This window comes from Lissotriton helveticus, chromosome 3_1 (genome assembly GCF_964261635.1).
Source record: "Lissotriton helveticus chromosome 3_1, aLisHel1.1, whole genome shotgun sequence".
NCBI lineage: Eukaryota > Metazoa > Chordata > Amphibia > Caudata > Salamandridae > Lissotriton > Lissotriton helveticus.
In genome coordinates, this window is record NC_136061.1 from 1,844,482,735 (window position 1) to 1,844,496,933 (window position 14,199).

General features: G+C 43.9%; 1 protein-coding gene across 1 annotated transcript in view; it reads right to left on the bottom strand.

Moving 5' to 3' along the window:
- LOC144823889 (mucin-5B-like) overlaps positions 1-14,199 on the bottom strand; it is a 1,747,676-nt gene that overhangs the window by 348,829 nt on the left and 1,384,648 nt on the right. Inside the window, exons 24-25 of the mRNA XM_078682783.1 lie at positions 4,719-4,875; positions 230-358 (exon numbers count right to left, since the gene is read on the bottom strand). Coding sequence (XP_078538909.1) covers positions 230-358; positions 4,719-4,875 — 286 coding nt within the window. The remainder of the gene's footprint in view (positions 1-229; positions 359-4,718; positions 4,876-14,199) is intronic.

The window sequence follows — 14,199 nt, forward strand, 5'->3', positions numbered from 1 at the left end:
AGCACTTGAAACGTACTTTATTATGGACAGCACTTCTATGGATCATAAATGTATTTATCCATTTTGCTCTCTCTGCATGAAACAATGATTTCGGATGTTTTGCTGCTTTAGACATGAATGTAAGATATATTCTTGATGTAATATATTTCTGTATTCCTCTTTTGTACCTCTAAAAAAATCAATTAAAAAAGAAAGACATCAGCACAATATACATCACACTTTGCTCTACCTTCCAGATGATTGGTGTGCTTGTCACATTTGCCTTGAGGGTTTCTGCATGTTCTGAGGCATGGGTCTCCACAAGGCTTGTAGTGCCACATGCAGTGCCCATCATGGTTGTAGAAATCACAGAAGACAGCTGTAAAATATGCAATCAACATTGGTAAAGATCTGATATAGAACTCTGAAACTATAGTAAGAAATCAACCAGCAAATGAAGATGAGTTTTTCATCATTAGTGACAAGACCAAAGCTTTATGGCAAATTTGGTGCACAGTAGAGGTACATCTTCATATGTCCCGGTCCCTACCGGGGACTCCTACCTACGTTAAACCATTCTTCCTCTAGGGTAGATCTTTAATTATTTTATCATGCACTTCTATTGTGGCAAAACCCAAATTACAAAGAAACAGAATGGAAATGATAATTGGCTCTTCCAAAGAGAACACTGCTATTTAAACCAAGAGCAATGTGAAGCTGGAGCAAACCACCAGTACCATATGCTAAGCGACTTCAGAGGTCCCACACTATAAGGATGAATTAACATATATCTGTATATATATATTTATATATTTATACACATATATATATGTGTGTGTGTGTGTATCTATATATATTTGTGTGTATATATATATATATATGGCAGCTTCAATCGTTCTCCCCTTCACTCACAAACGATAACACACTCACGGGGTAAATGCAACGGGTGTTTAATTCAGCTGCGGACAGACAAACAGACGCGTTTCGGAGCAGGTGTCCTTCGTCAGTGTTTACATATATATACATATATATATATATATATATATATATATATATATATTCCATACAAGAAAGAGATATCGCAGCACACTTCTTGGATTACAAGCAGTTATTTATTTTCAAAAACGTGACAAAAGCTCCTACGCGTTTCGAACCATAGTTCCTGTTCACGGCAGTGTTTGTCATTAGTCCCTCTTTAGTTTCTTTATTTATACTATTACACCTGGTGGTATACCATGGTGCATGCTGGATCATGTAGTATTCAATTTATTAAACTTTATTAAATGTGCATTAAAATGCTTTCACACTGAGAGTGGTGTAGAACAGCGAGGTATTTTATGTGTTACTACACCAAAAGCTTTTTCCTCGATTAAGAAAGATCGCTTTTTCACATCCATGAACTTCACGAATGTACTTGATCAAAAACCATTATAACTGATAAGTGATCGTGTATGTAACTTTAGACTTAGTGTCTGTTCGATTATAGGGCTGAGTGCCCTGAGTCCCCGCTGTGTGTTTCCACCCCCACTGTGTGTTTACTTCACAATCTCATTCGATCCATTTTGTAAGCAGTCGAGTTTATCATGCGGTTGTGCTAACCAATGACAGTCAATTAGTTATCTAATTGTCATATCGCTTTCAATGTTCAAGTTTAAAGGCATATCTGGATACTGTTTTGCTTTTTCTTAGTTTCTATGTCCTTCTTAAAGATGAACGTACATTTCCTCGTGTTCATTTAAACCAAACAGCTGTTTAGTTTTAAATCTGATAATCAACTTCGATTCTAATCGTCTGAGTTTCTGTGTCCGATTCCCACCTCTTTCATTCTGTGGGATTGTTGCCATACCAAAGTATTTGACATCCAGCCATGTTTTTCCTTGGTGAGTAGCCATATGTTTGGCTAAAGCATAAGTGTGATCACCGTTCTGAATGGCACGGATGTGTTGTAATATCCGGACTCAGTTTCCATCCTCAAAAACTAAAAAAGAGCATACCGTACGGGGAACTGTTACGTATGAGAAGAAATTGCTCTGAAGATGTCGAAATGGAGAAGAAATTCGCAGAGACAAAGGAACGCTTCAAACAACGTGGCTATAAAACAACAGATCTCAACCGAAGTGAAACAAAAGCAAGAACAAACACTCGAGCGGATACTCCCCTGAGCAGAGAGGAAAAACCAAAATTATGAAACTCCAACAAGGGACACAATTGACCACCAAAGAAAACAAGCAAATAGCTGTAAAGGAAGAACAACCACGGATGATAATGACATTCAGCAAAGAGAGCTACAAAATACAAAAGACTTTAACTAAATACTAGCACATACTTCAAAAGGATCCTGACATAGGAATTAGCATTGGAGATCGTCCACTGGTCTCATACCGGAGAGAGCCCAATCTTTCAGATCATCTAGTACACAGCCACTTTGAACTCAAGAAACCTGAATCTTGGCTCGACATGAGAAAGAAAGGCTTCACTAAATGTATGACGTGCAAAGCTTGCAAAATAGGCCAGAACATGAAGAGTCTCAAAGATCCAAAGCAAAAACTTTGAGATCAGAACCAACATAACGTGTGAGTTATCCTTTGTCTATATGCTGCAATGCTGCTGTGGAAAAGAATACATTGGCAGCACAACATGCCCGCTAAAAATATGGATATTACAACACATCTGTGCCATTCAGAACGGTGATCACACTTATGCTTTAGCCAAGCATATGGCTACTCACCATGGAAAAACATGGCTGGATGTCAAATACTTTGGTATGGCAACAATCCCACAGCCTGAAAGAGGTGGGAATCGGACACAGAAACTCAGACGATTAGAATCGAAGTTGATTATCAGATTTAAAACTAAACAGCCGTTTGGTTAGAATGAACACGAGGAAATGTACGTTCATCTTTAAGAAGGACATAGAAACTAAGAAAAAGCAAAACAGTATCCAGATATGCCTTTAAACTTGAACATTGAAAACGATCTGACAATTAGATAACAAATTGACTGTCATTGGTTAGCACAACCGCAGGATAGACTCGACTGCTTACAAAATGGATCGAATGAGATTGTGAAGTAAACACACAGTGGGGGTGGAAACACACAGCGGGGACTCAGGGCACTCAGCCCTATAAACGAACAGACCCTAAGTCTAAAGTTACATACACGATCACTTATCAGTTATAATGGTTTTTGATCAAGTACATTCGTGAAGTTCATGGATGTGGAAAAGCGATCTTTCCTAATCGAGAAAAACGCCCTTGGTGTAGTGACACATAAAATACCTCGCTGTTCTACACCACTCTGTGTGAAAGCATTTTAATGCACATTTAATAAAGTTTAATAAATTGAATACTACAGGATCCAGCATGCACAATGGTATACCACCAGGTGTAATAGTATAAATAAAGAAACTAAAGAGGGACTAATGACAAACACTGCTGTGAACAGGAAATACGGTTCGAAACGCGTAGGAACGTTTGTCACGTTTTTGAAAATAAATAACTGCTTGTAATCCAAGAAGTGTGCCGCAATATCTCTTTCTTGTATGGGATAATTTCGAGATACTGCCCTGGTCTCGACGAAGGCACCCACTGAACAGTGCTCCCGCTGCTACAGGACAATTTGTGTTGTGATATATATATATATACATATATATATATATATATATACATATATATTTCCAATACCCCTTCACAACAAAGTTTGACAACTCTGAGTGTGGTTGCTCACAGATTTATTGATGTTAGGTCACCATTGCACGCATTGAGGCTGCTACCAGCCTCGTTCACCCATATCGAGGCACCATTACAATTGCTTTTTGTCAGTTTCAATTGTGACGTGAGAATCATAAACAGTGTAGACAGACTGGTATTTTTTTTGTGTTGTTGTTACAGTCTTTTTGATCTTTCTTTTCTTAACAATTTTTTACTGCTTAAGGTTTGATATTATATTACATGCCCCTCATCAATAATACATTACTTAGCATTTTATAGGTTGCCCAATTTATTTAGGAAACATGGACAGAATGCTAAAATTATGTTTTTAAAAGTGATTAAATCATTATTATTGGTTAGGACCATTTGTGCAAATTTGCTTATAATATATCCCAAGTGGGTATTTCAATCATCCTGAATTATGTTGTCATTTGATTGTGATACAGCCCAAGTGGTCAAACTAAAAAGATTGAAATCTTTCCTGCCATTGTATAATTGGCCAATCTGTTGAAGTGTGCTCTACTTCTGCTAAATGTGAAATTAATTCCTACTTATTTGCTTTAAAAACTGTTCTCCAGGTCTGAGAAGTATTTCTGCAAATTAATTAAATTTAGTTTTAGGTGTGTATGCAGATCTTCTTCCACATTAGGGCCACCCGGGTTATTGGTGTCTATCTCTATGATGTAACAAGATTCAAATTTTCACAACTGTTTTTCTGTATTTCCTCTTCTAATGCTAGGGGACACTGCATCTATAACATAGCTATATGCCGACACACACACACACAGATATATATTTACCTATATATCTATGTATCTATATATAATTACATATGGATAGATAGATAGATAGATAGATAGATAGATAGATAGATAGATAGATAGATACACCAGTAGCAGAAGGTAGCATTTCTATTGACATTTTTTATCAAACATAAGGCAAAGTCTGTCATCATCCCAAGGGTTCAGGAAATGGTTGGAAATCATTAGGATTGGTCATTAAGTTTTCGATGTATAGGCAAGCACTCACGGCAGACTTCGGGGCTCCTCCAATTAATGCAGATGCCAACCTCTCTACAGGTGCTGGAGTAGGCAGCAATGGCAGTGCATAGACACTGGCAGTCACCACCACTATTGCAGGAACATGTGTCGGTCACACAAGCCTCGAAATACTGGACTGGGTTTACCTGAAATACAAACAATTAGTTAATACCAAGCACTGAACTGCGCACAATGAAAATCATCACAAAAGGAGAACATATCAGGTGAAGACATTCCAGTTACATCCAAACATTAGAAAATTCCAAAGTATTTCAAAATGGAAAATGTTATTTTCCTTTGACATAGGCATACTTAGATAGTTGTCCAGCCTCTACCACATTTTCAGTTCTTAACAATCATAAAGCTAATTCAGATGTGGTTGCAATAGATTTTATATACGTAAGATGAGGAATGTATGTTTGTTACTAAAGCTTCGGATCTATGCTAGGGAGAAAAGTCTATCTTGAATTTTAGAACAGCTTCCTGTGTTCATTTTCCACAGCATTTACTAAGACATTGAAGGTGAATATCCAGTCCGGTATACTTACAATGCTCTTCCTGAAATTGGAAAACTCTCACTCTAAATTCCTATGAGGCACACAGTCAGCAGAAATATTGAGCCCTAAATATATGATTGCCCTTATCTCACAGTCTCTCAGCCTGAAGTTGTGTATATTCTGAAGATGTCTGGGATTGTACATGGCCGTCTTTTGTGTTCCAGCATTTAAATGTATCCAGCAACCAATATTTCTTTTTAGATAATTGTGTTATAATATTTTTGGAAAGTGCCTTCTGTGACAGAGAAGCAATAGTGGTCTTTCTTTTGTGATGAATATAAATAGAGGTTTTTGCTGCGTATTCCCAGCACTTCAGTCGTGGTCCTTTAGTATTAAGATTACTTAGTTTGGAATAGATGGCAATACTTAACACCTAATATTAGGATTACTTATTAAATATTAAGAATTGCAGTTATATTTTTATTGACAAAGAGCAGCAGTAGGAAATGTTTTAAGAAAAATAATGATAATAACGAATACTTGCTTGGTCCAGAAAAAATATTAGGCAGCACATACATTAAAAGTCTAAGATGTTGTGTATGCGCATGCAAGCATGTACTTGTGTGTATGGGCTCTGCTTGCAGGATGTGTGTGTGCAAGTGTCTTTTGTGAATTGTTTTGTGTGTTCCTTGCACAGGTGTGCTGCAGGGCAAAAAAGTATGTTCTAGTCCCCTAAATGATCACCCACATACAAGTCCAACCAAGCACTTACAAAGTCTAAAGGTCTGCCATTTACATTTCATTTTACCATTCTAACATGGCCATCAGCTATTAAAACTAAAATGTCAACCGAGTGTCACAACACATGTGTCATGAGCATGTGGGGCAACCTACTCAGATGCCTGTCTTGCAATACGTGTAAGTGTTTAATTCTGCACTGCGCTTGCAATCATGCATGAGATATGTGATCAATGTAGCTGCAAAGGCCTGGCATGTGCACTTGCACAACATATTTAACTTTATGCTCAGTAGCCTCTTTGGCTTATTTTGGTTTAAAGGTCTAGCCTAGCATATCCATGTCAAACAAGATTACTTTAGTTGTCATCCCTGAGTCATTGGATGATAATCCAACTACTGTAGAAGTTATGTTCACATCATTAGACATCATCAAGCTCTTGAAGGCATCAGCAGAGATAAGATACTTAACCTTGGTGGCTTGAGGATGACTTGAAAATGAGTAACTGATGAATCCACACGATGTTATTGTTTCTAATGATTAGAGAATGAGCAATTGATTACTTCTCAATTTGAGATTGTTTCTGATGACTTGAGGATGATTCGAAAGATGACTATCTGATTACTTTATAGGCACTAACAAAGAAAACTGGTCTGCTGGCTAAAAGGAGGTAGCCAGTTGCCTACCACAAAAGAAGGGGTTGTGGAGCTAAAGTACATAGCTACAAGGTTCCCAGTTCTATGTGGGATATGCTACTTGAGTTCAGGTTAACTTTGAATTCTGGGATATGTAGTCACATTTTATAATTGAATAAACATGACTAAAACTCCCAGAATTCATAGAAAAAACCTGGACTGAAGGAGCACTTCACTTGTTATTTGGCAAATTGTACTGTAATGGCTTGGTCGAGGTCTATTCCTTTGTTTTACCTTGCACTTCATGACCTAGAGATATCTTGGTTCCACTAAGCAGATATTTATTAGAAATCAATGCTACTCAAAGACGATAGAACAGGGTATATTGGGACAACAGAATCTGCAGGGTCTTTTGATGAGAAATAGCATGGTTGTCAAGGTCCCTGAATAAATGATAGCAGGGTATGTTGCAATTGAAAAAAGTAATTGAATAAGCTTAAGTTCAGCTGCCTTTGTTAAGAAGTTTGATTATTTCTTTAAATGTATTTAATTTTAAGTTTACGTTATTCATTTGTTAAACAAGTGAAAAAAATAATAATAAAGAGACCCCTATCTAGTGGCTGAATTTAAAAGTGAGAAACTTGAAAATCTAGGCTTATTCCGAGTTAGTTGCCCAAACTGTGTGATCCTAGGCAAATGCTTTATTTCTCAGAGCCATCATACCTTCCAACACAGGAGTTCATTTTGTGCGCTGTGTAAAACACTGTTTTGTTTCATTTAATAACCTTTATTTGTTGTTTCATCTATAATAACTATTGGGCTACCTACAGACGATGCATGAACTTAGTTTAGTAAAGGAAATATATCCAGAGTGGAGTCAGGACTGTTTCTCAGTTTGTGCTTAAAAACGTTCACTTTTAACAGACCATTTCCTTGCATTTTGAAGACAAGTTATTTTCTTCTAACATGATCTTTGCAGCCATGCCAAGTGCCACACATCTTAAGTTAGATTGACTCATTTCAGTGCAAATTCCTGCATCACCACACTGAAATGTAATGTCAATTTAATAGTGCCACTCAGCCTCCACATTTCCTCTAGGTGCTTTCAACACAACATTGCATCTGTCAGTTTGAAGTCTGTTGTCTGTAGTTGAGGAGAGATAAGATGCTAGAAGCCTCTCACTGTTTGGTGTCTCCCAGCCCTCCACTACTACATTTAAGTTCTGAGTTGTGTGTTCCTTGCAAAAAAAACACACATATTGCTTTAATGGGTATATTTTTAAATCTGCTTGAAGTACATATTTAGTATATGATTATTATTTCTTATGTACAAACAACCAGTTTGATAGTCATTTTAAATAGAGATAATTTTGCACCGTTGGAAGTATAATTTCTATATGTATATGGCACTGAGCAAACACTCATCTGAGTGGAAATGTTATTACGTTCATTTTTCAATCAATAACAAAGACTCATTTATAAATGCCAGCACTGTAAGAATATGTACAGAAATATGTAGCCGGACTGCTGTCATATGTTCCACTTTCAGCTTGTTCTGCTTTTTTAGCCTCCTCCAAGCTTTAAAAACAAAACAACACGTCCCAGAATGCAACTTTGCATGCCTTAAAAAACTGAAGATGTCACCCAATATTCTTCTGAAATTTTTTGTTTTACTCGCATGATTACTGAGCTAAAGTGTCACTCAAAAACTATTTTAATGTCACGCAGAATCACATGGGAAACATTGAAACGTTAAAAAAGCGAGGACGCGTGTGAGTAGAAAAGCAAATTTTACCGCGTGTCTTGGGCAATGCAGGCAGACTAGAGAGTGTGGGAAATGACACGCTCAGCATGCTTGGTTATCGTACTTACTTTGGTCCTCGAGGAACCCGAAGTGGGACCTACCCTTGGCCAGCTGTCCCTGGGTGGCCGGTGTGTGTTGTCAAAAGGACTGATAGAGGGATAATGGGTGGTGACCATACAGGAATCCAGTTACAGGGGCCACTACAAACAACACACAATTTTTTGGAAAGGGGTCCTAGGGCAAGTTTAGTCAAATCAAATCAGTAAAATGTATAAAGCGTGCTACTCACCAGTAAGGGTCTCAAGGCGCTGAGCGGGGGGGGGGGGGTCGCTACTGCTCAAACAGCCAGGTCTTGAGTTGTTTCCTGGTCAGCCGTAGGTGAGTGGGGAGGGAGTTCCATGTCTTCGCTGCCAGGTAGGAGAAGGATCTTTCTCCGACGGTGTATTTCCGAAAACGTGGGACGGAAGCGAGGGCGAGGTTGGCGGATCGGAGCTGGCGGGTGGGTGTGTAGAATGTAAGGCGGCTGTTGAGGTACTTCGGGCCCATGTCGTGGAGAGCCTTGTGTGCGTGGGTGAGGAGTCTGAACGTGATCCTCTTGTTGACGGGGAGCCAGTGAAGGTCTTTCAGGTGGGCAGTGATGTGGCTGTGGCGAGGGATGTCCAGGATGAGCCGTGCTGAGGCGTTCTGGATGCGCTAGAGTCTCTTCTGGAGTTTGGCTGTTGGTCCAGCCTAGAGGGTGTTCCCGTAGTCCAGGCGGCTGGTGACGAGGGCCTGGATGACCGTCTTCCTGGTTTCGGTGGGGATCCATCAGGCGATATTTCGGAGCATGCGCAGGGTGTTGAAACAGGATGATGAGACGGCGTTGACTTGCTTGGTCATCGTGAGGGAGGAGTCCAGGATGACCCAAAACTAGATACACGCCCCCACTACTATCATCAACAACAACAAGTATCTAGTGGTCAGAAAAGAAACAAACTCAACTCACAATTTATCCTCGATCAAAACCCATTTTTTGTATTAATGAAACTTGTGTGGAACCCCAGTGCTCAATTGTGCAAAATTCAATACACGTGGGCAAAAAAACCTCAAGGGTAGATGAAGTTTACCCATCAGTTGCCGATCTGTACTGCCCTTTTTACATCATCTGGGGACTCTTACCCCGGGAGTAAATATGTCCACAGTCTAAAGGTGTAATAGTGACTGTGACAATCCAGTTACCGGTTGGATTAACAAATGGGTGGTGCAGATGTAAGATTGATGTGATTTGGGCAGCTGAAAAAGCAGTGCAAATAATGTGAATAGTGATACGATAAAATTGGATAGAGCTGGGTAGAAGTCTAATCTTTAATGTTTGAGTTGAGTTTGTTTCTTTTCTGACCACTAGATACTTGTTGTTGTTGATGCCACTACAAACAAGCCTCCCCGCTTTACTGGCTGTGGTTTTTCATGACACACTTTTTAAGCGCAGTGCGTCAACAAGTGGGGGTCGCATAAGGCTCGCATGTAACTTTGCCGGCCTTGTCTTTTCTGGGACTTCCTCATTGAAGTGCAGCGCGTCTCTAACATGAGGCGCACATGGCTTCCAACCCATACAGGCAGTTACTGCTTTGCTTCATGAGTGCAGTGCGACACACCTTTGAGGATCAGCACTTGCATAACTCTCTCACATGAGGCGCACAAGGCTGACAACCAATACTGTGGCCCCCAGGGAAAGTAGGGTCGGCAGACCAGTCTTCCCCCGGGGTGTTCGCACGAGACCAGAGGACAGGGTATAGTGGGGGGGACAGGGGGTGGGCTTAGGGGTGGGGTTACAGATAGGGTTTATAGAGGGCAGGAGAGGATGTTCCAGCCTCTTCCTGCCCTCCGCGCCACTTGGGAAGGGTCCAGTTTAGTTTGGGAGTGTTAGTTAGGCCAGAGTAGGGATTTTGTGTTTAGGCCCAATCGGCCGATTGTTGGGGGTGTTTTCTGTGCAATCGGGGACCTGGTTGCACATATATTTAATTCCTGTAGCGCCCTCACTCGTCACCCTCGTCCCCCTCCCCCACCACTCAGTATTTTTCATTTGGGCCCGGACGCCGGAGCACGCTGCTTGCACCCCGGGATGTCGGAGCCTGATGCAGCGGCAGTTCGCGCTGCCCTTCAAGTGTTGGGATGGGCCAGGACAGTGAATCTCCTGCGGCCCGGAGTTGTGGACCAGGCGTGGGTTGCGATGACCCGCATGCCTCTGTCTGCCTCTGCAGGAGTTGCCGCAGCGGTGGTGGCATGTCAAGAAGAGCCATCACTGCCAAAAAGAGGTATGTCCGGGCGGGGCCGGGGGCTGAATTCTTTTGAGCTTGCGAAGCGTGGGGGATGGTGTAAGAGCATCCCTGTGTGTGCCGATGTGGAGTTGACTGCCCCTGTCATGATGGCAGGGACAGTGGGGATCGGCGGGAGGGCGGTTCTGGAGCAACAGGGGTCAGGGAGTGGTCCCAGTGCGTCCAAGGCGGCAGAGGTCGAAATCCAAATGCAGGAGGACACATCTTGGGACCTGGGAGGAGACAGTGAGGAGGGATGGGAGGATGAATGTGCCTTGGGAGAGCCAGTGCAGGAGGATTTTACACTCATCCTGTCTAGCAGTGAATCTGTGGTGGGGAGGAGGGGGATTGATGAGACCAGCCTGTGGATCTTTCGTCTGGGGTTAAGAGGGGGCCTGTTCACAGGGGGGGCAGGGGCCCTGGAAGGCGGACTCGCTACTCTGACCTCCTGAGCCAGTAGGCAGCAGTGCCCCCGACCCTTTGCGGGCCCGGGGGCAAAAGTCAAGTGATCTGAGCTTGAGGCCCGCTGGGAACAGGTGGGTAGGCATGTCCCTGGAAGAAAATATCCGACACCAGCTCTGCATTATTCCGGAGACCAAGCTTAATTGCAGGAATTGTGTGCATCCAGAGAGACGGGCCCTCGGGGTGTTTGGTCTGGGGGGATGGCCCCCCAGCGCACTTCCAGGGCCTGGCCAAGGGGCATCAGGGCCTGAGGCAAGTGGGTTTGGGTGGATGAGTCGAGCCCCCTGCAGTTGGGGGCAGGGACGGCCATGACAGCTATGAGACATGATGGCACTTGTCCCCCCTCAGGCTTAGTCGGTCTGAGGGGCACAAGTCAGAGGTGGAGGCTGGTAGAGGCATGGGTGGGCCGTCGGGTCGCAAGACGGCCCCTAGACACCGGGCAAAAGCATCAGGGTGCTTGCGGCGGCCTGCCCTCCATCGAGGGAGTGGGCATCAGCGATGCTGGAGTGTGGTGATGTGACAGGTGTGAATGGGAAAGGTTTGAAGAGAGCGGTGCGTGAGTTGCTGGGGGCACCTGTTGAGTTTGAGCATGAGGAGCAATTGGATTATGATGATGCAAGTGATGAGCTAGAAGAGGGTGAAGTGAGGGACAGTGCCGATTGGGGGAGGGCTAAGGCGGCAACTGGACGGCTTGGTGTGTTGCAGGCGCCACAGGCCACCACCAGCAGGCGCAAGAAGGCAAGCCAGAAGATGGCTGACGCCAGAAGAAAGGATTGGGAGGCGCCCAGGAACTTATCAGGTGATGGTGCCTGGTGGACGGCTTGGGACGATGGCCACACAGAGGGGTGGAGGAAACCCTGCTGGTCTGTGGGTGTGGCGGAGGGGTCTGTGTGGGACCTGGGAGGGCCTGCCAAGTTGGCAGTGATACCTGCGGGTGGATCAAGCAGATGATAGGGGCAGGCGTCCAGACAGACCAGGATGGAAAAGATGACAAAGGGGATGACAAACATCAGAAAAAGTTACCATACATGGGCCTGGCAATGGCATTTGGGTCGCATTTGACTAAGTCATGGATATGGAAACATGAGTATGTCGATGTGTTCAAGTTGTTACATAGGGAGATCCAGGCCACTGAGGATTCCAAGGAGGAAGAGAGGGAACTGACTAGAGGGACGAGGGTGCTGATTAACATGGAGAATTGGACGTCGGCTTTTCTGATTTACGCCAGTATATATTGCGAGAAGCATTTGGACCGGGTTAAAGCATTGTTTAAGTATATGGACATCATCCAGAAAGCGCAGATGCATTTTGGTGGTGTCGCGTGGCTCAGTTATGATGAGGAGTTTAGGGCTAGGATAAGCGTCAACCCCGGTAAGCCAAGGGGTGAGGTAGATTAGGAGCTTTGGATACAGTGGATGTCCTCCACTCAGTCATCGGCATCAACACATACGGCCAGTCACCTTCCAGTCACGTACCGGCCTTTTCAGTCGCACCCCGCCCAAACTGGGGCAGAAGGGAAGTGCTCATACACTGGAGCGGGAGGCCAGAGCACTTACACTCGGTCCACAGGACAGTCGCCCAAGCCCACGGGGGTAGTAGAGGTTTCTGCACTCGGCACCCCTGCAATTTCAAGAACGAGTGCTCCAAGTGTGGAGGACGGCACCCTCTCACGCAATGTTTCACGTTGGCCACACCATCTGAACAGTGGCGGGTCACATAAGGGCGGGGGCAAGCACCTACACCGAATGACGTTGAGGCCATGGGTCCGTGGCTCTCTAGGTACCCCGATAGAGAGGTCTCATTGAGGATTCATTGGATTTTTGGGTGGGATACCAGGGCCCCGGTAGCATAGATGGGCGGAGAATTTGAAGTCAGCAAAGGAATTGCCAAGAGTGGTTGTAGCTAGATTGCAGAAGGAGGTGCTAGAAGGCAGAATTGTAGGCCCATTTGCCATTGGCCTGTCGTAGATCTCATTATATCACCTTTGGGCGTGGTGCCTAAGAAGGAGCCTGGGGAGTTCATCATTGGTCCTGGCCAGAAGGGAGATCTGTCAATGATTTCATTGCTGAAGAGGATTCCAGAGTTTTGTATGCTTCAGTTGATGATGCGATCAGTTTGGTGAGGGTGTGTGGGCAGGGTGCAGAATTGACAAAGTGTGACATAAAGTCAGCCTTTCGTTTCCTTCCCATTCACCCTGCTGATTTCTCCCTGCTGGGGATGCAGTTCGAAGGGTCTATCTTTGTTGTCTTGCCCATGGATTGCACTATTTCCTGTGCTTTGTTTGAGACGTTCAGCTCCTTTCTGCAGTGGGCATTTACGTGCAGGAGCGGTCATCATGAGGTGTTGCACTACTTGGACGATTTCCTGTTCGTCTGGCGGGCACAGAGTGCCAAAGGGCGCTTAGTCAGTTTCAAGTCCTAGTACGGCGTTTCGGGGTTCCCTTAGCCCTAGGGGAAACAGCTGGGCCCAGCTGCTGTTTGACATTACTAGGCATTGAGTTGGATTCAGTCGCTTGGATGGCCCAGTTACCTGAGCAGAAGGTGATAGACATGCAGGCTTTTCTGCTGCATGTGATTGGGGAGAAGAAGATCGATCTGCGGTCATTGCAAAGACCCTGCGGTTTCTGAATTTTGCGTGCCGCAGGGGCTTCTGGTTTTGGGGTCTTCTGGGACGGGAGGTGGTGCACAGAATAGTGGCCAGAGCATTGGTTGAAACAAGGCAGGAACATTGCTTTCTTAGAATTCTTCTCACTGCTGGTTGAGCTAGAAGTGTGGGGCCGAGTTCCAGAACAGGTCAGTATTGTTCCACGTGGACAACAGGACAGTAGTAGACTTGGTGAATAATCAGAAAGCATGAGACCTGCATGTGTTGCGCTTGTTGTGAAGTTTTTTGTTGCAATGTCTGTGTTTTAACGTGCAGTTTCACACACAGCATCACCCAGCTGCAAGCAATGACTTTGCAGATGCATTGGCTCATTTGCAGTGGCAGCGTTTCAGACGTCTGGCGCTGGGAGCGGAGGCTTGCAAGACCAAGGTGCCGGAT